The 25,005-nt window shown below is 32.6% G+C and overlaps 1 protein-coding gene across 2 annotated transcripts in view; it reads left to right on the top strand.

The window, feature by feature from the left end:
* The window catches only part of fbxl5 (F-box and leucine-rich repeat protein 5), a 34,225-nt gene that overhangs the window by 4,383 nt on the left and 4,837 nt on the right, over positions 1-25,005 (top strand). Inside the window, exons 2-8 of one of the 2 annotated variants that reach the window (XM_062038507.1) lie at positions 4,309-4,524; positions 6,292-6,387; positions 6,450-6,621; positions 10,267-10,449; positions 15,560-15,685; positions 20,198-20,349; positions 20,948-21,030. In XM_062038507.1, the coding sequence (XP_061894491.1) occupies positions 4,309-4,524; positions 6,292-6,387; positions 6,450-6,621; positions 10,267-10,449; positions 15,560-15,685; positions 20,198-20,349; positions 20,948-21,030 (1,028 nt within the window). Of the gene's footprint in view, positions 1-4,308; positions 4,525-6,291; positions 6,388-6,449; positions 6,622-10,266; positions 10,450-15,559; positions 15,686-20,194; positions 20,350-20,947; positions 21,031-25,005 lie in introns of both variants that reach the window. The other variant, XM_062038506.1, reaches the window with a different exon arrangement.

Raw genomic sequence — 25,005 nt, 5'->3', positions numbered from 1 at the left:
CAGTAAATAAACACAAGACATATATATATACTCTATAAGCCACAACACAACCAGGCTTATATTTAATATGCCACAAATTAATCCTGCATAATAACACCTGCGTGTTTGTTATGCTAGCTCCTAGCTCCTCTGCTAGCTCCTAGCTCCATAGAACACGCCAATACAATTCAAACACCTGATCAACACACACAATCACTCAGCCCAAAAGACGGTTCACCTAACCCAAGGTTCATAAAGCTTATATATTTTTAAAAAGTTACGTACGTGACGCGCACGTACGGTACGGTACGTGTTATGCTAGCTCCTAGCTCCTATGCTAGCTCCTAGCTCCATAGAACACGCCAATACAATTCAAACACCTGATCAACACACACAATCACTCAGCCCAAAAGACCGTTCACCTAACCCAAGGTTCATAAAGCTTATATATTTTTAAAAAGTTACGTACGTGACGCGCACGTACGGTACGTGTTATGCTAGCTCCTAGCTCCTATGCTAGCTCCTAGCTCCATAGAACACGCCAATACAATTCAAACACCTGATCAACACACACAATCACTCAGCCCAAAAGACCGTTCACCTAACCCAAGGTTCATAAAGCTTATATATTTTAAAAAAGTTATGTACATACGCAAAAAAAAGTTGCGCACATACGGTCAAGCGATCAAATGTTTAGAAGCCAAAGCTGCATACTCACAGTAGCACGTCTGCGTCTTTGTCATCCAAATCAAAGTAATCCTGGTAAGAGTCTGTGTTGTCCCAGTTCTCTACAGGCGTCTGTGTATCGAAGTCAAAAGTCCTCCTGGTTAGAGTCTCTGTTATCCGAGTTCTTCCATCTTGACTGCATCTTTCGGGAATGTAAACAAAGAAGCGCCGGCTGTGTACTGTTGTTGCTGACTACGTTCGAAAAATACGTCCATTTCGCACCGACAACTTTCTTCTTTGCTTGTTCAGCTTCCTTCTCCATAATGCAATGAACATGATTGAAACAGATTCATGAACACAGATGTCCAGAATACTGTGGAATTATGAAATGAAAACAGAGCTTTTTCGTATTGGCTTCAATGTGGAAGGCATACCCGTGTTCCCCGGGCTACGTCACGCGCATACGTCATCCTCAGAGGCGTTTCGAACCGGAAGTTTAGCGGCAAATTTAAAATGTCACTTTATAAGTTAACCCGGCCGTATTGGCATGTTATAATGTTAAGATTTCATCATTGATATATAAACTATCAGACTGCGTGGTCGGTAGTAGTGGGTTTCAGTAGGCCTTTAAGTGACATTTTAGCTTTTATATTTTTATAAGATATATTTTTTGTAAGAACCACAATTAATAAATATATTTCAGTGAATAACTTATTGTTCAAATCTGTATATAAATATGTACATAAAGTGTTGTAATTATATTGTAAAATGGATGGATGGATGGACGTTTAAAACAAAACTGTTATTATTAATTAGTAAGTATACATTTTTTGAGCCTTTTTAGAGAAAATCATATCATCAGGGTTTCCCACACATTCATTTATTTGTGGCGGCCCGCCACGAAAGAATTACGCCCGCCACAGATAAAATAAAAAATTTAAAAAAATTATTATTATTTATTTTTTTTGGTCCTCTCCAGCTTCTCAGGCAAATCATATAGTTGATGTAGATGCCCATGGCTGTTCAGATTTACTTTACAAAAGAGAAGTGTAGGATACTTCTCTTGTTGCCTTATTTGTATTTGAATTTATTAAATGTATTTATCTTAGAAACACAACATGTGTATATAACAAAGGGTGCAAAGTCTGCAGGCAGTAGGAAACACATGGTTAAGTGTAGGGAGTAAAACTGATGGCAGTCTAAAGTTCAAGATTTTTGGAGCTCTTTGTTCAGTGAATCAGATGTTTGATGAAGCTTTGTGTCTATCTACCACCACTACTGTTTTCTGTTTATTTGTTACTGACTGTGGCAGGACACCTCTGCCTCTGTTTCACTTTATGTTGCTGGTAAATAATATGGTTGTAGTAGTAGGCTAAAGTTAAATTATTTAGTATGCACTAATTAAAGGGGCAGAGCTTTAAGTGACATTTTAGCTTTTATATTTTTATAAGATGTATTTTTTGTAAGAACCACAATTTATAAATATATTTCAGTGAATAACTTATTGTTTAAATCTGTATATAAATATGTACATAAAGTGTTGTAATTATATTGTAAAATGGATGAATGGATGGACGTTTATAACAAAACTATTATTACCGGTAATTAGTAAGTATACATTTTTTTAGCCTTTTTAGAGAAAATCATATCATTGTAGTAAATTATGCAACTTACTCGATGATGTCATGGTGACCACGCCCATAGCCACGCCCCCACCGCCACAGGTATCTTGGCAGTTTATGGGAAACACCGGGTACGTGTATTTGTATTGAACCGTTTCGGTACGGGGGGTTCGGTTCGGAACGGAGGTGCACCGAACGAGTTTCCACACGGACATATTAAGTAGCGCACCGCACGTTGTGTAAACAAGGCACAACACACGGCATGCTAGCAACGACCGGGCTACTACAACATGTAAAAGCCAGGGCTGGAAGACCCTCCTGCCTCGTTACGATCTCCCGTTTGGGAACATTTCGGCTTCGCAGTACGATACAACAATGGATAACATTGCTTCAAATACCGCATTCAAGCAGCCTCTCCTCGGCGAGTCAGGCAGGGCTAAAGCAATAACAAATGTTTTTACAGCAGCAGATTTAAGACCATATTGCATTAAAAACTAGATTTTGAGCCACTTCTGTGGTGGAAGAACAATGAGCCCATATATCCTCTCACTGCCAAGTTAGCCAGGCACTACCTCGCCATACTTGCTAGCTCCGCGCCCAGTGAAAGAGTATTTTCCACAGCTGGAGACATTGTAACTGCAAGCAGGTCTGCTCTTTCTGCAGACAATGTGGATAAACTTGATTTTTCTGGCAAAAAACATGAAAAATGAGTGAAAGTCAGCAGGGTTAAAGGCTGGAGGGGGGAAAAGAAAAGTTAATCCGAGGCTGAGTTGACTTGAAACTGTTTAATGTTGCACTTTTTATATGTAGAAGAAACATTTTGTCATTTTATTTAATCCGAGCAACAACTTGAATCAGTTTAATGTTGCACTTTATGTGTGAAAATGTTGCACTTTTTATGTAGAAAGGTTTTTGTTAAGAAACAAATTCTGAGCCTTATCTTATTTAGTTTTTATTTGATATATGTTGACCACATGAACCCTGGCAATGGACCCTGTGTGTATATGTATGTTATTGTTATGCTTAGCATTCATGACTGCCTGCTGTTGCACTGATCAGCCTAGTGGTGGCGCACATCCATCACACACACATGGCTATTTTAAAGCAATGTTAAAAGGATAAAGCCATTGTTTACACATTTTGGTAAATAAATAACCAGAAAATGTATATTTTGTTGTTTTCTTACTGTACCGAAAATGAACCGAACCGTGACCTCTAAACCGAGGTACGTACCGAACCGAATTTTTTGTGTACCGTTACACCCTTAGTTTGGCGTCATTATCCTGTTGGAACACCCAACTGCGCCCAAGACCCAACCTCCGGACTGATGCTTTTAGGTTGTCCTAAAGAATCCTCCTTTTTCATTGTCCCATTTAAAGCACCAGTTCAATTGGCAGCAAAACAAGCCCAGAGCATAATACTACCACCACCATGCTTGACAGTAGGCTTGGTGTTCTTGGGATTAAAGGCCTCACCTTTTCTCCTCCAAACATTTTGCTGGGTATTGTGGCCAAACAGCTAATTTTTTTGTTTCATCTGACATAACATGGACAAAGATAAGACCTTCTGGAGGAAAGTTCTGTGGAGAGTTGTTCTTAAACAATTTTCTCACACATTTGTTGACAAAGTGGTGACCCTCGCCCCGCCCTTGTTTGTGAACGACTGAGCATTTCATGGAAGCTGCTTTTATACCCAATCATGGCGCCCACCTGTTCCCAATTAGCCTGTTCACCTGTGGGATGTTCCAAATAAGTCTTTGACAAACATTCCTCAACTTTCTCAGTCTTTTTTGCCACTTGTGCCAGCTTTTTTGAAACATGTTGCAGGCATCAAATTCCAAATGAGCTAATATTTGCAAACTATAACAAAGTTTTCCAGTTCGAACGTTAAATATCTTGTCTTTGCAGTCTATTCAATTGAATATAAGTTGAAAAGGATTAGAAAATCATTGTATTCTGTTTTTTATTGACCATTTACACAACGTGACAAGTTCACTGCTTTTGGGTTTAGTGCTAATAATGTTCTCCCATGTCTTTTGCAGCTGTCCAAGACCAACTTCTCCAACAACAAGGACTTCCGCTCCTTCCTCACGTCGCTGCTGGCCACCTTCAAGGAGTTCAAGATGCACGAGCAGATCGAGAACGAGTGCATCATGGGGCGGCTGCAGCAGCGCTGCTGCACCGTGCACGACGTGCACTCCGACAACCAGCTGTCGGACATGCTGCTGCTCTTCGAGAAGGGGCTGCACAGCGTCAAGGTGAGCTCATGTTCACGTATGATACAGGAGACCATGTATATGCAGAATATATACTGATTACAACATAATATTGTAAATATAATCATTTGGTGTTTGTTTTCATGTAATATGCAGAATATATACTGATTATTACAACGTAATACTGTAAATGTAATCATTTAGTGTTTGTTTTCATGTAATATGCAGAATATATACTTATTATTACAACGTAATACTGTAAATGTAATCATTTAGTGTTTGTTTTCATGTATATGCAGAATATATACTGATTACAACATAATATTGTAAATATAATCATTTGGTGTTTGTTTTCATGTAATATGCAGAATATATACTGATTATTACAACGTAGTACTGTAAATGTAATCATTTAGTGTTTGTTTTCATGTAATATGCAGAATATATACTGATTATTACAACGTAATACTGTAAATGTAATCATTTAGTGTTTGTTTTCATGTATATGCAGAATATATACTGATTATTACAACATAATACTGTAAATATAATCATTTAGTGTTTGTTTTCATATATATGCAGAATATATACTGATTAATACAACATAATACTGTTAATATAACCATTTAGTGTTTGTTTTCATGTATATGCAGAATATATACTGATTATTACAACATAATACTGTTAATATAATCATTTAGTGTTTGTTTTCGTGTAAATGCAGAATATATACTTATTATTACAACATAATACTGTTAATATAATTATTTAGTGTTTGTTTTCATGTATATGCAGAATATATACTGATTATTACAACATAATACTGTTAATATAATCATTTAGTGTTTGTTTTCATGTATATGCAGAATATATACTGATTATTACAACATAATACTGTTAATATAATTATTTAGTATTTGTTTTCATGTATATGCAGAATATATACTGATTAATACAACATAATACTGTTAATATAATCATTTAGTGTTTGTTTTCATGTATATGCAGAATATATACTGATTATTACAACATAATACTGTTAATATATTATCATTTAGTGTTTGTTTTCATGTATATGCAGAATATATACTGATTATTACAACATAATACTGTTAATATAATTATTTAGTGTTTGTTTTCATGTATATGCAGAATATATACTGATTAATACAACATAATACTGTTAATATAACCATTTAGTGTTTGTTTTCATGTATATGCAGAATATATACTGATTATTACAACATAATACTGTTAATATATTATCATTTAGTGTTTGTTTTCATGTATATGCAGAATATATACTGATTATTACAACATAAAACTGTGAGGAAGAGATGTAAATGTTATCATTAAACGTCTGCAGTGTGAAACATGAAACCTAAAAGCGGTTATTGTTTTTGTGTGTATATTTAGCAGGTTTGGAATGTACGTGCAAACTGGTGCAGTTAAGCATAAATGGCTGTGATTATTTGCCTGTTAACTTATTTGTACTGTTAGAAATACAAATATTAGACATTGTCTTTCCAGCATTTACATTTTGTAGCTGCCGGATGACTTAAACACTGATTTGGAGCCAACAGGTGTTTTTAAAAAAAGTGACTATATTGTTAATGTATCTCAACATGCATTTTCCGACATGTGGATCATTGCAGCACCATCACAGTAATGGTCACTCACTGTTAAGCTTTTAATACTCATTCAAATACTCATCACACACGTCTTACTACAGTTTGTACACACTATTAGTAGTTGAGACACTGAGGATTGAGAAAGTGAAAGCATAAATGGAAGAGTTGTGTCTTTCAGAGCGAATACGAGCAGCTGAACTACGCCCGGCAGCTGAAGGAGCGACTGGAAGCCTTCACGCAGGACTTCCTGCCCCACATGAAGGAAGAGGAGGAGGTAGAGGCTGAATGAAAGTAAGGTGGATGTGTGTGGCTGAGAAGTAAGGAGGTGTGTTGCAGGTGTTCCAGCCCATGCTCATGCAGTACTTCACCTACGAGGAGCTGAAGAACATCAAGAAGCAGGTGATGGCGCAGCACTGCAGCCATGACGTGCTGAAGGGCTTCAGTCTGTGGAGGCATGAGGAGCTGCAGAAGGTCTTCAAATATGCTCACCATGAGAAGACACTCTATGGTCAGCACTATTCATCTCCATATTTACTTATTATTAGTAATATTTACTTATGTTGTTATGTGGAGGCATGAGGAGCTGCAGAAGGTCTTCAAATATGCTCACCATGAGAAGACACTAGTCACCTTCATATTTAGTTATGGGATCTATTTATCATTATTAGGACTATTTAGTTATTAGCAATATTTAGTCATTATTAGGACTATTTAGTTATTAGTAATATTTAGTCGTTATTAGGACTATTTAGTTACTATTAGTAATATTTTGTTATTATTAGGAGGACTTAGTTATTAGTAATATTTAGTCATTATTAGGACTATTAAGTTAGTCATTATTAGAACTATTAAGTTATTATTTGTAATATTCATGTATTAGGATTATTTAGTTATTAGTAATATTTAGTCTTTATTAGGACTATTTAGTCATTTCTAGTAATATTTAGTCATTATTTGTAATACTTAGTCATTATTAGGACTATTAAGTTATTAGTAATACTTAGTCATTATTAGAATTATTTAGTTATTATTAGTAATATTCAGGTATTAGGATTATTTAGTTATTAGTAATATTTAGTCAATATTAGTCATATTTAATCATTATTAGTAATACTTAGTCATTATTAAAACTATTTAGTTATTAGTAATATTCAGGCATTAGGATTATTTAGTTATTGGTAATATTTAGTTCTTATTAGGACTATTTAGTTATTAGTAATATTTAGTCATTATTAGGACTATTGAGTTATGATTCGTAATATTTAGTCATTAGGACTATTTAGATTAGTAATATTTAGTCATTATAAGGAATGATTATTATTCGTAATATTCAGTTATTAGGACTATTTAGTTAATATTAGTAATATTTAGTTATTGGTAATTAGTCATTATTGGGACTACTTCGTTATTACTAGTAATATTCAGTTATTAGGATTATTTAGTTATTAGTAATATTTAGTCAATGTTAGTCATATTTAATCATTATTAGTAATACTTAGTCATTATTAAAACTATTTAGTTATTAGTACTATTTAGGTATTAGGATTATTTAGTTATTGGTAATATTTAGTTATTATTAGGACTATTTAGTTATTAGTAATATTTAGTCATTATTAGGACTATTGAGTTATTATTCGTAATATTTAGTCATTAGGACTATTTAGTTATTAGTAATATTTAGTCATAAGGAATGATTATTATTCGTAATATTCAGTTATTAGGACTATTTAGTTAATATTAGTAATATTTAGTTATTGGTAATTAGTCATTATTGGGACTACTTTGTTATTACTAGTAATATTCAGTTATTAGGATTATTTAGTTATTAGTAATATTTAGTCAATGTTAGTCATATTTAATCATTATTAGTAATACTTAGTCATTATTAAAACTATTTAGTTATTAGTACTATTCAGGTATTAGGATTATTTAGTTATTGGTAATATTTAGTTATTAATAGGACTATTTAGTTATTAGTAATATTTAGTCATTATTAGGACTATTGAGTTATGATTCGTAATATTTAGTCATTAGGACTATTTAGTCATTAGTAATATTTAGTCATTATAAGGAATGATTATTATTCGTAATATTCAGTTATTAGGACTATTTAGTTAATATTAGTAATATTTAGTTATTGGTAATTAGTCATTATTGGGACTACTTTGTTATTACTAGTAATATTCAGTTATTAGGATTATTTAGTTATTAGTAATATTTAGTCAATGTTAGTCATATTTAATCATTATTAGTAATACTTAGTTATTATTAAAACTATTTAGTTATTAGTACTATTTAGGTATTAGGATTATTTAGTTATTGGTAATATTTAGTTATTAGGACTATTTAGTTATTATTAATATTTAGTCATTATAAGGAATGATTATTATTCGTAATATTCAGTTATTAGGACTATTTAGTTAATATTAATAATATTTAATTATTGGTAATTAGTCATTATTGGGACTACTTCGTTATTACTAGTAATATTCAGTTATTAGGACTATTTAGTTAATATTAGTAATATTTAATTATTGGTAATTAGTCATTATTGGGACTACTTCGTTATTACTAGTAATATTCAGTTATTAGGATTATTTAGTTATTAGTAATATTTAGTCAATATTAGTCATATTTAATCATTATTAGTAATACTTAGTCATTATTAAAACTATTTAGTTATTAGTAATATTCAGGTATTAGGATTATTTAGTTATTGGTAATATTTAGTTATTATTAGGGCTATTTAGTTATTAGTAATATTTAGTCATTATTAGGACTATTGAGTTATGATTCGTAATATTTAGTCATTAGGACTATTTAGTTATTAGTAATATTTAGTCATTATAAAGAATGATTATTATTCGTAATATTCAGTTATTAGGACTATTTAGTTCATATTAGTAATATTTAGTTATTGGTAATTAGTCATTATTGGGACTACTTCGTTATTACTAGTAATATTCAGTTATTAGGATTATTTACTTATTAGTAATATTTAGTCAATGTTAGTCATATTTAATCATTATTAGTAATACTTAGTTATTATTAAAACTATTTAGTTATAAGTACTATTTAGGTATTAGGATTATTTAGTTTTTGGTAATATTTAGTTATTATTAGGACTATTTAGTTATTAGTAATATTTAGTCATTATTAGGACTATTGAGTTATGAATCGTAATATTTAGTCATTAGGACTATTTAGTTATTAGTAATATTTAGTCATTATAAGGAATTATTATTATTCGTAATATTCAGTTATTAGGACTATTTAGTTAATATTAGTAATATTTAGTTATTGGTATTTAGTCATTATTGGGACTACTTCGTTATTACTAGTAATATTCAGTTATTAGGACTATTTAGTTATTAGTGATATTTAGTCATTATTAGGACTATTGAGTTATTATTTGTAATATTTAGTCATTAGGACTATTTAGTTAATAGTAATATTTAGTCATTATTAGGACTAGTTAGTAGTAGTATTCAGTTATTAGGACTTTTTAGTTATTATCAGTAATATTTAGTCATTATTAGGACTAGTTAGTAGTATTATTCAGTTATTAGGACTTTTTAGTTATTATCAGTAATATTTAGTCATTATTAGGACAAGTTAGTTTTATTAGTAGTATTTAGTCATTATTGGGACTACTTAGTTATTAGTAATATTCAATTATTATTAGGACTATTTAGTTATTAGTAATATTTAGTCTTTATTAGGACGATTTAGTTGTTGTTAGTCATAGTTTTTTAATATTAGTAATACATAGTTATAATTGGGACTATTTAGTTATTAGTAATATTTAGTCATTATTAGGACTATTTAGTTATCAGTAATATTTAGTCATTATTAGGACTATTTAGTTATCAGTAATATTTAGTCTTAATTAGGACTATTTAGTTATCAGTAATATTTAGTCTTTATTAGGACTATTTAGTTATCAGTAATATTTAGTCTTCATTAGGACTATTTAGTTATTAGTAATATTTATTTAATATTAGTAATATATAGTTATTATTGTGACTATTTAGTTATGTCACTGATGAGTTATTAAATGCAGGTGTTGGATAAGATTAGATGTGTGCAAGGGTACCTTTAGTTGAGTCTTTATGAGAACCATATTTTCATATTCATGTTCCTCCTTTGCCAGTGGAGGTAGAAGAGAAGTCTTCAGTCAACATCTCTCAGCTGCCTGCTGAAGTCCTGCTGAGGATCTTTCAGTCTTTGAGTCCCCAAGACCTCTGTCGCTGCAGCCAAGTCTGCCTCTCCTGGTCTGAACTGGCCAAGACCGGGTCTCTGTGGCGACACCTGTACCCTGTACGCTGGGCTCGAGGTAAAGAACTGTATGCTGGTAAAGAGGGGAGGGCATAAAGCAGGTAAAGAAACATGTGTGCTAAGTTTCAGTTAACTATAAACTGCAATTAATCACAATTCAATTGTTTGCCCAGTGTGTGTGTGTGTGTGTGTGTGTGTGTGTGTGTGTGTGTGTGTGTGTGTGTGTGTGTGTGTGTGTGTGTGTGTGTGTGTGTGTGTGTGTGTGTGTGTGTGTGTGTGTGTGTGTGTGTGTGTGTGTGTGTGTGTGTGTGGCATGTAACGGTAAAAACTGTAATGAAAAACTGCGGTAAAATTCCAGACAGTTAGTAATACCGTTAACATTTTTAATTACAGAAAAAATGTCATTTCTGAATGCATTTTAGGCAACACTGCTTACTTCCTGGAAACTAAGTCAAACGAAATAACATTAATTATTGTTTATTTGTTTGTTTGTATCATAATTTATGTATACATCATTCTTTACAAGAAATAACAATAATTGTTGTTTACTTGTTTGGATCATTATTCATGTGTACATCATTCCTTACAAGAAATAACATTAATTGTTGTTTACTTGTTTTATAATTCATGTATACATCAATCCTTACAAGAAATAACATTAATTGTTGTTTACTTGTTTGTTTGTATCATAATTCATGTATACATCATTCTTTATAAGAAATAACATTATTTACTTGTTTGTATCATAATTCATGTATACATCATTCCTTACAAGAAATAACATTAATTGTTGTTTACATATTTGTTTGTATCATAATTCATGTATACATCATTCCTTACAAGAAATAACATTAATTGTTGTTTACTTGTTTCTATCATAATTCATGTATACATGATTCCTTACAAGAAATAACATTCATTGTTGTTTATTTGTTTGTATCATAATTCATGTATACATCATTCTTTATAAGAAATAACAGTTATTTACTTGTTTGTATCATAATTCATGTATACATCATTCCTTACAAGAAATAACTAATTGTTGTTTACTTGTTTGTTTTATAATTTATTTATACATCATTCCTTACAAGAAATAACATTAATTGTTGTTTACTTGTTTGTATCATAATTCATGTATACATCATTCCTTACAAGAAATAACATTAATTGTTGTTTACTTGTTTCTATCATAATTTATGTATACACCATTCCTTATAAGAAATAACATCATTTACTTGTTTGTATCATAATTCATGTATACACCATTCCTAACAAGAAATAACTAATTGTTGTTTACTTGTTCGTTTTATAATTCATGTATACATCATTCCTTACAAGAAATAACATTAATTGTTGTTTACATATTTGTTTGTATCATAATTCATGTATACATCATTCCTTACAAGAAATAACATTAATTGTTGTTTACTTGTTTCTATCATAATTCATGTATACATCATTCCTTACAAGAAATAACATTAATTGTTGTTTACTTGTTTCTATCATAACTCATGTATACATCATTCCTTACAAAAAATAACAGTTATTTACTTGTTTGTGTGGATCATAATTCATGTATACATCATTCCTTATAAGAAATAACATTATTTACTTGTTTGTATCATAATTCATGTATACATCATTCCTTACAAGAAATAACTACCGTAATTTCCGGATTATAAGCCGCTACTTTTTCCCCTCGTTCTGGTCCCTGCGGCTTATACAACGGTGCGGCTTATATACGGCCTGTTCTTCTCCGACACCGATGAAGAGGATTTCGGTGGTTTTAGTACGCAGGAGGAAGACGATGACACAATGATTAAAGACTGACTTTTCATATACCGGTAGGCTGGTTATTTTGATAACGTACATGCGAGCACTTTGTATTACTTTGCACCGTTGTATTATTTGTACTCTGCACGAATGCTGTACGCCATGTCAAAGATGTGAAAGTTTGATTGAATGATTGAAAGATTTATAGTTAATAAATGGGACGCTTTGCGTTCCCAAACAGTCATCTCTGTCCCGACAATCCCCTCCGTGGTAGCAGGAACCCCTATATACTACGTTAATTACACATCAAAACCCTGCGGCTTATAGTCGGGTGCGGCTTATATATGGAGCAATCTGTATTTTCCCCTAAATTTAGCTGGTGCGGCTTATAGTCAGGTGCGGCTTATAGTCCGGAAATTACGGTAATTGTTGTTTACTTGTTTGTTTTATAATTTATTTATACATCATTCCTTACAAGAAATAACATTAATTGTTGTTTACTTGTTTCTATCATAAATCATGTATACATCATTCCTTACAAAAAATAACAGTTATGTACTTGTTTGTTTGGATCATAACTCATGTATGCATCATTTCATATAAGAAATAACATTATTTACTTGTTTGTATCATAATTCATGTATACATCATTCCTTACAAGAAATAACATTAATTGTTGTTTACTTGTTTTATAATTCATGTGTACATCAATCCTTACAAGAAATAACATTAATTGTTGTTTACTGTTTGTTTGTATCATAATTCATGTACACATCATTCCTTACAAGAAAAATAACATTGTTATTTACTTGTTTACTGTTTGTATCATAATTCATGTATACATCATTCCTTAGGAGAAATAACATTAATTGTCTATGTGTTTGTTTTATAATTCATGTATATATAATCCCCCCACAATAAGTACCAACAATATAGGAAACTTCACCTGCACTGTTTAATATCCACTATTTTATCCAGTATTTTATTATTTCACAGTCACACTGCTTGATTTCGTTTTTTCGCTAAACAGTTACTGAATCGATTTTACCTCACTGAATCGTTTTGGATCAACTTGTCCAAATATTTTTTTTGATTGTCCCTGAATAGTATCGGCAACCACAAATACTGAATATAAACACATATATATTATGTGTATATGCATAAATGTATGTATGTATGTATACTGTGTGTGTATGTATATATATATATGTATGTATGTATATATATATATATATATATATATATATATATATATATATATATACACATACATATATATATATATATATATATATATATATATATATATATATATATATATATATATATATATTAGAGATGCGCAGTTTGCGGACACAACCGCGAATAATCCGCGGGTCGGGCGGATGCATGACGAAAAAAATTGATTTTAAATAGATCGGGGCGGGTGGCGGTTGAACCAATTGGTAAATATATATCCATAGTTAAATGTTGTTACCCACATAGGAAAAACGAGCAGCACTCTTTGCAACAGGCAATTATTCATCAGGCACTGCTGCAGCTGTTACGCCAAATTTCTTCCCCCCTACAAAAACCTTCCCCCCCCCCCCCCCCCCCATTTACTTCCGGAGCTGCGTCCAATAAAGTCACAAAGTTGCCGGGGGTCCTTAACCGGCACGCGACTGTCCTATTTCGCGCCTGTACAAAAAAAAACAATAATCGATTTGTTCAGATTCCAGCAGCTGTCAAAGACGAAGTATCCTTCCAGCGACGGGCAGTCAAAGCCGAAATGCTATCGATCGCTGTCAATGACGTAAGAGGAAACATGACCACGGAAGTAAATGGGGGGTAGGAGGGGAGGTTTTTGTAGGGGGAAGAAATTTGGCGTGACACACCACAACACAACAGAAGAAGAAGAAAAAAATAAAAAGATGGCAGCAAACGTGGTACGCGACAAACTAAATAAGGGAATACTAAAGACCAGGGGGAAAAAATAACAATAATAGTCATCTTTCTTAATGGAAATGACAATAATATTATAATAATGATAAATAATATTATTACGCATTAATATCTCTTAGCCTCTAATGCGTGGCCAAAAGATATTCATGCGTGGCACGCATTGAATGTCTCTGCTGCATTGGATCAGTCTCCTTTCTCCTTTCTAACCTCACTAATGCCTTGCATCCTCTATATTACATATATAACAACGGGTGGGTGTGGTTTTGATAAAATGTTAGTTCGGGTGGATGGCGGGTGGATGGCGGGTGGATGACGACTTTTGAGATGCGGTTGTGGATGAAATAATTGCCTATCCGCGCATCTCTAATATATATATATATATATATATATATATATATATATATATATATATATATATATATATATATATATATATATATATATATATATAAATATATATATATATATATATATATATATACAGTTGCAAGAAAAAGTATGAAGCCTTTGGGGTAACCTTGATTTCTGCATAATTTGGTCATAAAATAAGTTCTGATCTTCAATAGACAAACACAGTCCGCCTAAACTAATACTGCACATAACATTTGATGTTTTCATGTTTTTTTTAACACAACATGTACACATTCACACTGTAGGTATGGGAAAAGTATGTAACCCCTAAGCTCTAAGAGTCAATGTGAGTGAGCTCATAGCCCAGAATGCTCAGTGAGGCGCAGAAGAATGCTAGAGTAGAGTGTCCGCTAAAGACCTACAGAAATCTCTGGCACATGCTGACATTATTGTTGACCAATTTACAAAACGTAAAACATTGAACAAGAATGGACAAACCACTGCTGTCCAAAAAAAACATTGCTGCATGTTTGAAGTTTGCAAAACAGCACCTGGATGTTCCACAGCACTACTGGTCAAATATTCTGTGGACAGATGAAACCAAAATGGAGTTGTTTGGAAGAAAACCTCATCCCAGCTGTGAAATATGGTGGAGGTGGCATCATGGTTTGGGGCTGCTCTGCTGCCTCGGGGGCCTGGACGTGTTGCTTTCATCCATGGGAAAATGAATTCCCAAGTTTATCAAGACATTTTGCAGCCAAACTTAAGGATGGCTGATGCAACAGGACAAGGACCCCAAGCATTGAAGTACATCAACAACAGAAGAACATATGTCTTCTGGAGTAGCCCAGTCAGAGTCCTGACCTCAACCCCATTGAGATGCTTCACGAGAGCGATTCCCACCAAACATATTGCTGCACTGAAACAGTTTTGTGAAGAGGAATGGTCCTAAAGTCCTCCTGAGCGTTGTTGTGCAGGTCTGATCTGCAACTCCAGGAAATGTTTGCTTGAGGTCATTGCTGCCCAAGGAGGGTCTAGCACTTATTCAATCCCAGGCTTCACATACTTTTTCTTGCAACTAATATGTAGGTGTCTGTGCACAGGTGACTATTATTGTGGTCCACCTGGAGGGTTGGACCAAGAGCCAGGTGATGATTGGGTGAAGAGTCGAGAGAAGGAAGTAAGAGCGTATCAGCAGTGGGATGAAGACGCTGACATCGATGAGTCAGGTGAGTGGATCAATACGAATATGACCAATGTTATGATCAATACGAATATGACCAATGTTATGATCAATACAAATATGACCAATGTTATGATCAATACAAATATGACTAATGTTATGATCAATACGAATATGACCAATGTTATGATCAATACAAATATGACCAATGTTATGATCAATACAAATATGACCAATGTTATGATCAATACAAATATGACTAATGTTATGATCAATACGAATGTGACCAATGTTATGATCAATACAAATATGACCAATGTTATGATCAATACAAATATGACTAATGTTATGATCAATACGAATATGACCAATGTTATGATCAATACAAATATGACCAATGTTATGATCAATACAAATATGACTAATGTTATGATCAATACGAATATGACCAATGTTATGATCAATACGAATATGACCAATGTTATGATCAATACAAATATGACTAATGTTATGATCAATACGAATGTGACCAATGTTATGATCAGTATGAATATGACTAATGTTAAGATCAATACAAATATCATTATTGTTATCAATACAAATAGGACTAATGGTATGATCAATACAAATATCATTATTGTTATCAATACAAATATGACTAATGGTATTAGCCATACAAATATTATTGTTGTGATCGATACAAATATCATTATTGTTATCAACACAAATATCATTATTGTTATGATCAATACAAATATGACTTGGGGGCGGTATAGCTCGGTTGGTAGAGCGGCCGTGCCAGCAACTTGAGGGTTCCAGGTTCGATCCCCGCTTCCGCCATCCCAGTCATTGCCGTTGTGTCCTTGGGCAAGACACTTTACCCACCTGCTCCCAGTGCCACCCACACTGCTTTAAATGGAACTTGGATATTGGCTTTCACTATGTAAAAGTGCTTTGAGTCACTAGAGAAAAGCGCTATATAAATAACTAATGTTATGAGGTGGCGACTTGTCCAGGGTGTACCCCGCCTTCCGCCCGATTGTAGCTGAGATGGGCTCCAGCGCCCCCCGCGACCCCGAAGGGAATAAGCGGTAGAAAATGGATGGATGGATGATCAATACAAATATCATTATTATCAATACAAATATGACTAATGGTATGATCAATACAAATATCATTATTGTTATCAATACAAATAACATTATTGTTATCAATACAAATATCATTATTGTTATCAATACAAATATCATTATTATCAATACAAATATGACTAATGGTATGATCAATACAAATATCATTATTGTTATCAATACAAATAACATTATTGTTATCAATACAAATATCATTACTGTTATCAATACAAATATCCTTATTGTTATCAATACAAATATGACTAATGTTATGATAAATACAAATATTATTGTTATCAATACAAATATGACTAATGTTATGATAAATACAAATATCATTATTGTTATCAATACAAATATGACTAATGGTATGATCAATACAAATATCATTATTGTTATCAATACAAATATGACTAATGTTATGACAAATACAAATATTGTTATCAATACAAATATGACTAATGGTATGATCAATACAAATAACATTATTGTTATCAATACAAATATCATTATTGTTATTAGAGATGTCCGATAATGGCTTTTTCGCCGATATCCAGATATTTTCCAACTCTTAATTACCGATTCCGATATCAACCGATACCGATATATACAGTCGTGGAATTGACACATGCCTAATTTTGTTGTAATGCCCCGCTGGATGCATTAAACAATGTAACAAGGTTTTCCAAAATAAATCAACTCAAGTTATGAAAAAAAAAATGCCAACATGGCACTGCCATATTTATTATTGAAGTCACAAAGTGCATTCTTTTTTTTTAACATGCCTCAAAACAGCAGCTTGGAATTTGGGACATGCTCTCCCTGAGAGAGCATGAGGAGGTTGAGGTGGGCGGGGTTGGGGGGGCGGGGTTTTGGGGGGTAGGGGGTAGCGGGGGGTGTATATTGTAGCGTCCCGGAAGAGTTAGTGAAGCAAAGGGCTTCTGGGTATTTGTTCTGTTGTGTTTATGTTGTGTTACGGTGCGGATGTCATTCTTGTTTGGTGTGGGTTCACAGTGTGGCGCATATTTGTAATGGTAGGTTCACACCAACGGCGCTTTGACGGCGCTTTAAAGTGGTGTTACAGCGTAACAAAGCCTGATTAAAGCGTGAGGGTCCTAATGGATCGTGGGAAAGCTTGTAGTGAAGCGGGACGAGCGGGAAGTTCGCCAAAATTTTTTAAACGGTTTAAAAAAATTCTGCGCTCTGTCAAGAATGGAATAAAGCGTATCAAAGCATGACAAAGCTCAGCAAAACTTGACTAAAAGCGTAGGAAAGCTTAACAGATCTAGGTTCAAAGCGCGGACCCCTACAAATAGGAAGTGACTGTGATATTGACTAGTGACATGTAAAACCAACACAGGATTACAAATCCATTCTCTTTTGCATCATTGCCTTTTTTATACGATGATCATTGTTTCTGTACTTCTGCTGTTTGATGTTGCACTTTGACATTACTGTCTATCATTTTTCTGTATGAAAATGTTAATAATAAAGAGAATATGTTACGTTTTATAAAAGAAATGCCTTTTATTAATTTCAACTAGCATAAGAAATGAAAGATAGATATTAAGATGACAAAAATAAAAGAAATGAAGATATAAAACATAATATAACGGAAAAAAAAAGAAATTGAAAAAATAAATGAATATAAAAAATGGGTGGATAAAACAAATGCCTTTTATTATTTTCAACTAGCATGAAAGATAGATATTTATTAAGATGACAAAAATAAAAGAAATGAAGATATAAAACATAATATAACGGGGAAAAAAGAGAAATTGAAAAAATAAATGAATATAAAAAATGGGTGGATAAAACAAATGCCTTTTATTATTTTCAACTAGCATGAAAGATAGATATTTATTAAGATGACAAAAATAAAAGAAATGAAGATATAAAACATAATATAACGGGAAAAAAAGAGAAATTGAAAAAAATGGGTGGGTAAAACAAATGCCTTTTAATATTTTCAACTAGCATGAAAGATAGATATTTATTAAGATGACAAAAATAAAAGAAATGAAGATATAAAACATAATATAACGGAAAAAAAGAGAAATTGAAAAAATAAATGAATATAAAAAATGGGTGGATAAAACAAATGCCTTAATATTTTCAACTAGCATGAAAGATAGATATTTATTAAGATGACAAAAATAAAAGAAATGAAGATATAAAACATAATATAACGGAAAAAAAGAGAAATTGAAAAAATAAATGAATATAAAAAATGGGTGGATAAAACAAATGCCTTAATATTTTCAACTAGCATGAAAGATAGATATTTATTAAGATGACAAAAATAAAAGAAATGAAGATATAAAACATAATATAACGGAAAAAAAAGAGAAATTGAAAAAATAAATGAATATAAAAAATGGGTGGATAAAACAAATGCCTTTTAATATTTTCAACTAGCATGAAAGATAGATATTTATTAAGATGACAAAAATAAAAGAAACGAAGATATAAAACATAATATAACGGAAAAAAAAGAGAAATTGAAAAAATAAATGAATATAAAAAATGGGTGGATAAAACAAATGCCTTTTAATATTTTCAACTAGCATGAAAGATAGATATTTATTAAGATGACAAAAATAAAAGAAATGAAGATATAAAACATAATATAACGGAAAAAAAAGAGAAATTGAAAAAATAAATGAATATAAAAAATGTGTGGGAAAACAGTATACTGAGTTTTTCACATTTTTTTCTTATTTTTGTTGTAACAATGCACAACAGAGCTTGATAATCGTGTCAGAGCCTGATTTAAAGCGCCAGGATCGCATCAAAGCGTAATAAAGTTCAATAAAGCATAATAAAACGTATCAAACCGTGATTTAAAGCGTATCAAAGAGGGATCAAAGCGTGAGGAACGGTAAGAAAGCGGCAACTAATTCGTATCAGAGCGTATCAGAGCATATCAGAGTGTATGAAAGCATAACACTACTTCAGAGATCGGGATATTCGTGGAAAAATTGACAAAAATGACGGCGCTTTGCTCGCCGCTTGAAAGCGCGGCAAGCGCCGTTGGTGTGAACCAGGCATAATAGTGTTAAAGTTGTTTATACGGCCACCCTCAGTGTGACCTGTATGGCTGTTGACCAAGTATGCCTTGCATTCACTTGTGTGTGTGGAAAAGCCGTAGATATCATGTGACTGGGCCGGCACGCAAAGGCAGCGCCTTTAAGGTTTATTGGCGCTCTGCACTTCTCCCTACGTCCGTGTACACAGCCGCATTTTAAAAAGGCATACATTTTACTTTTTGAAACCCATACCGATAATTTCCGATATTACATTTTAAAGCATTTATCGGCCGATATTATCGGCAGTCCGATATTATCGGACATCTCTGATTGTTATCGATACAAAATGACTAATGTTATGATCAATACAAATATTATTGTTATGATTTGTTCCAGCAGACGAGTCAATGGACATGAAGGACTTGGCCATCAACAACATTTGTCGGGAAAAGAAAGTCATCAATGGAATCATCAACAACCTTCTTCCTGCTGTCGGTTCTTATGTCAAGTCAGTGGTTCTGGCCTATGCTTCTACCATCTCCTGTAAAATGGTAATACATATGTCCCTTCCATCTCCTGTCTAATGGTAATAGATACTCCTATATGTCCCTACCATCTCCTGTAAAATGGTAATACATACTCCTATATGTCCCTACCATCTGTCTAATGGTAATACATACTCCTATATGTCCCTACCATCTCCTGTAAAATGGTAATACATATGTCCCTTCCATCTCCTGTCTAATGGTAATAGATACTCCTATATGTCCCTACCATCTCCTGTAAAATGGTAATACATACTCCTATATGTCCCTACCATCTGTCTAATGGTAATACATACTCCTATATGTCCCTACCATCTCCTGTAAAATGGTAATACATACTCCTATATGTCCCTACCATCTGTCTAATGGTAATAGATACTCCTATATGTCCCTACCATCTCCTGTAAAATGGTAATACATACTCCTATATGTCCCTACCATCTGTCTAATGGTAATACATACTCCTATATGTCCCTACCATCTCCTGTCTAATGGTAATACATACTCCTATATGTCCCTACCATCTGTCTAATGGTAATACATACTCCTATATGTCCCTACCACCTCCTGTCAAATGGTAATACATAATATTCATCTTCCTAAGGTGCGTCAGATGCTGAGTCTTTGTCCCAACATGTCACACCTGGACCTCACCCAGACTGATGTTACTGATCTCACCTTTGACAGGTAAGTCACATATTCTTTACTTACTACTCGGGTTGTACGGTATACCGGTGTCAGTATAGTACCGCCATACTAATCAATCATTTTCGGTACTATACCACCTCTGAAGCGTGGCGACATTGCTGGCTTTACGAGCAGAGGAGCATGTTGGGCAGCGCACACACACAGAGTACTTACAAGCAGACACAGCGTGGAGACAGAAAAGGGAGAATGGATGCATTTTGGTGTAAAAAGTCAAGATAAAGGTGAAGCTATAACACTGAAACACCCTCAGGAAGAGCTGCTTTAACATATGGCTACGGCTAACGTCCATCCACAGTGTTTTAGCTACTTCTAAATCACTAATCCTGGCCTCCATGGCGACAAATAAAGTACATTTCTTACAAGTATTATTATCACTGCAGGACGAGGAATAGCTAAACATGCTTCACTACTCTAGCTCACAGGCATCAAAATGTAAACAAACGCCATGGGTGGATCCACACATGACATCCACTGTAATGATACCAAGTACAGGCACGTATCTAGTCGATACTACTATGATTACGTCTATTTTTTGGCATCACAACATCTTCTTTCGTTTTTTTAAATGTATATTATGTTTATAAAGTCAGTAAATACGTCCCTGGACACATGAGGACTTTGAACATGACCAATGTATGATCCTGTAACTACTTGGTATCGCATCCATACCTAAATGTGTGGTATCATCCACAACTAGTGTCAAGTATGAAAGAAGAGAAGAATAAGTGATTATTACATTTGAACAGAAGTGTAGATAGAACATGTTCAAACAGGAAGTAAGCAGATATTAACAGTAAATGAACAAGTGCCTTAATAATCCATTTTTACAGTTTGTCCCTCATAATGTGTAGAAAATAACAGGTGTATAAATGACACAATATGTTACTGCAGACTAATTAGGAGTCTTTGTTTGTTTACTTACTACTAAAAGACAAGTTGTCTAGTATGTTGACTATTTTATTTAAGGACTAAACAACAATAATAAACATATGTTTCATGTACTCTAACATTGTTTGTTACAATAATGACATTTTTGTGGTGCCCTTTATTTAGGAAAGTATCAAAATAATTGTAGTACCGGTACCAAATATTGGTATTGTTACAACACTACTTAGTACTATCTAATATTCTTTACTTACTATCTAATATTCTTTACTTAGTACAATATAATACACTTTACTTACTATCTAATATTCTTTACTTAGTAGTAAGTAGAGTATTATATAGTATTATATAGTACTATATAATACTTTTTACTTACTAGTATCTAATACTCTTTACTTAGTACTATATCAGGGGTGGGCAATTAATTTTTACCGGGGGCCGCATGAGCAACTTGAGCACTGCTGGAGGGCCACATCGACAATATTTCAATTAAATTTTGCTCAATATTATTTTTGATATATACCGTAAGATAAATAATAATAATAATTAATAATAATAGTAATACTTCAACATAGTGTGTGTAACAGCATTCCATGACTAATATAAATAAATTAACATTAATAATAAATGACAGTAAAATAAGCACACGTATGACTGAGGAGTCATAGTGTAACTTTGTGTGGTGTTTGAGTTGTCCGACTTTTTGTTGGCCTTAAACGCACCAGTGGTTTAGTGGTATGCGTGTTGGTGACAGATGACAAGTTGGTTTTGGCCTGGTTTGTACGGCAGAAACTGACTAGTTTTTCCAGATAGAAGTGTTTTACTCATGTTTTTGGTGTGGTTATGTCCGAATGTAAACAGTTTTGCTCAATAAAGTGATCGATATAATTCCTGTCCTCGAAGCATCTCGATAGACGTTACAATAATTGAACGGTGTTCAATTGAACGGTGTTGACGAACACCGTTAGGGCCGCTTGTTGTCACTGTCACTCAAAGTTGCATTGCAAAATTACATAGAATAAATATGTTTATTTTGTTTATAATTCAGATGGGATTTGATTTGGTGCGGGGCGTATATTTGCTGCGCGCAGCAGACGCTAGCAGTGCGCAATTGCGCAGGCACGCACCTTAGAGGGAACGTTGCTTGGCAGTCCATGTCTTGTTGGAAACACGCCATTCCTCATCAACTTTTCTCTTTTTAGCGTCTCGGGTGTAAACCGTGCATCACTTGTCGCTGCATGTGCACCTTCACTCGCAGGTTACACACGGACACACGCCCATAAATAATACTTTTCAAATAAAAGCAGCACAGTTGTATTGCGCGCACGACATAGATGTTTTTTCAACTTTATTTTGCAATTAATGATTGCAGCTGTTCACATTCACTCACGCACACGCATACGTCCACACGGAAGTAATACAAATAACGATTTTCAAAACAAAAGCAGCACTGTTGTATTGCACACTCGACATAGATACTTTTTTACATTTATTTTGTAATTTATAATTGGCCTCACGCGGGCCGGACAGGGACGCACAAAGGGCCGGATGCGGCCCGCGGGCCGCAGAATGCCCAGGTCTGTACTATATAATGCTCTTTACTTAATACTATCCAATACTCTTTACTTAGTACTATATAATACTCTTTACTTAATACTATCTAATATACTTTACTTAGTACTATATAATACTCTTTACTTAATACTATCTAATATACTTTACTTAGTACTATATAATACTCTTTACTTACTACTATCTAATATTCTTTACTTACTAATACTCTTTACTTAGTACTATCTAGTACTCTTTACTTACTACTATCTAGTACTCTTTACTTACTACTATCTAATATTCTTGACTTACTCCTATATAATATCTATAATATTTAATATTCTTTACCTACTACTGTCTAGTACTCTTTACCTAGTAGATAATATTAGATAGTACATAGTGTTATCTAATATTCTTACACAAAGTAATAATTTTATATTAATAACAATTTTACACAAAGAAATAATGTTATACAAAGTAATACTGTTATATTAATAATGTTACACAATTTTACACAAAGTAATAAGTGTTATAACAATGTTACACAAAGTAATATATTAAAAATGTTACAAAGTAATGTTATATTTATAACAATGTTATAAAGTAATGTTATATTGATAACAATGTTACACAAAGTAATAATAGTGTATTAATAACAATGTTACACAAAGTAATAATAGTGTATTAATAACAATGTTACACAAAGTAATAATAGTGTATTAATAACAATGTTACACAAAGTAATGTTATATTGATAACAATGTTACACATAGTAATGTTATATTAAAAACCATGTTACACAAAGTAATAATATTGTATTATAACAATGTTACACAAAGTAATGTTATATTAATAACAATGTTACACAAAGTAATGTTATATTAATAACAATGTTACACAAAGTAATAGCGTAATGATGTTACACAAAGTAATAATAGTGTTATAACAATGTTACACAGAGTAATAATAGTGTTATAACAATGTTACACAGAGTAATAATATTGTTATAACAATGTTACAAAAGTAATAATAGTGTTATAACAATGTTACACAAAGTAATAATAGTGTTATAACAATGTTACACAAAGTAATAGCGTAATAATGTTACACAAAGTAATAATATTGTATTAATAAATATGTTACACAAAGTAAAGTGTTATAACAATGTTACACAAAGTAAAGTGTTATAACAATGTTACACAAAGTAAAGTGTTATAACAATGTTACACAAAGTAATGTTATATTAATAACAATGTTACACAAAGTAATAATATTGTATTATAACAATGTTACACAAAGTAATGTTATATTAATAACAATGTTACACAAAGTAATAGCGTAATAATGTTACACAAAGTAATAATAGTGTTATAACAATGTTACACAGAGTAATAATAGTGTTATAACAATGTTACACAAAGCAATAATATTGTTATAACAATGTTACACAGAGTAATAATAGTGTTATAACAATGTTACACAGAGTAATAATAGTGTTATAACAATGTTACACAGAGT

Source organism: Entelurus aequoreus, linkage group LG27 (assembly GCF_033978785.1).
Source record: "Entelurus aequoreus isolate RoL-2023_Sb linkage group LG27, RoL_Eaeq_v1.1, whole genome shotgun sequence".
NCBI lineage: Eukaryota > Metazoa > Chordata > Actinopteri > Syngnathiformes > Syngnathidae > Entelurus > Entelurus aequoreus.
This window is presented reverse-complemented; position numbering and strand designations above follow the sequence as displayed.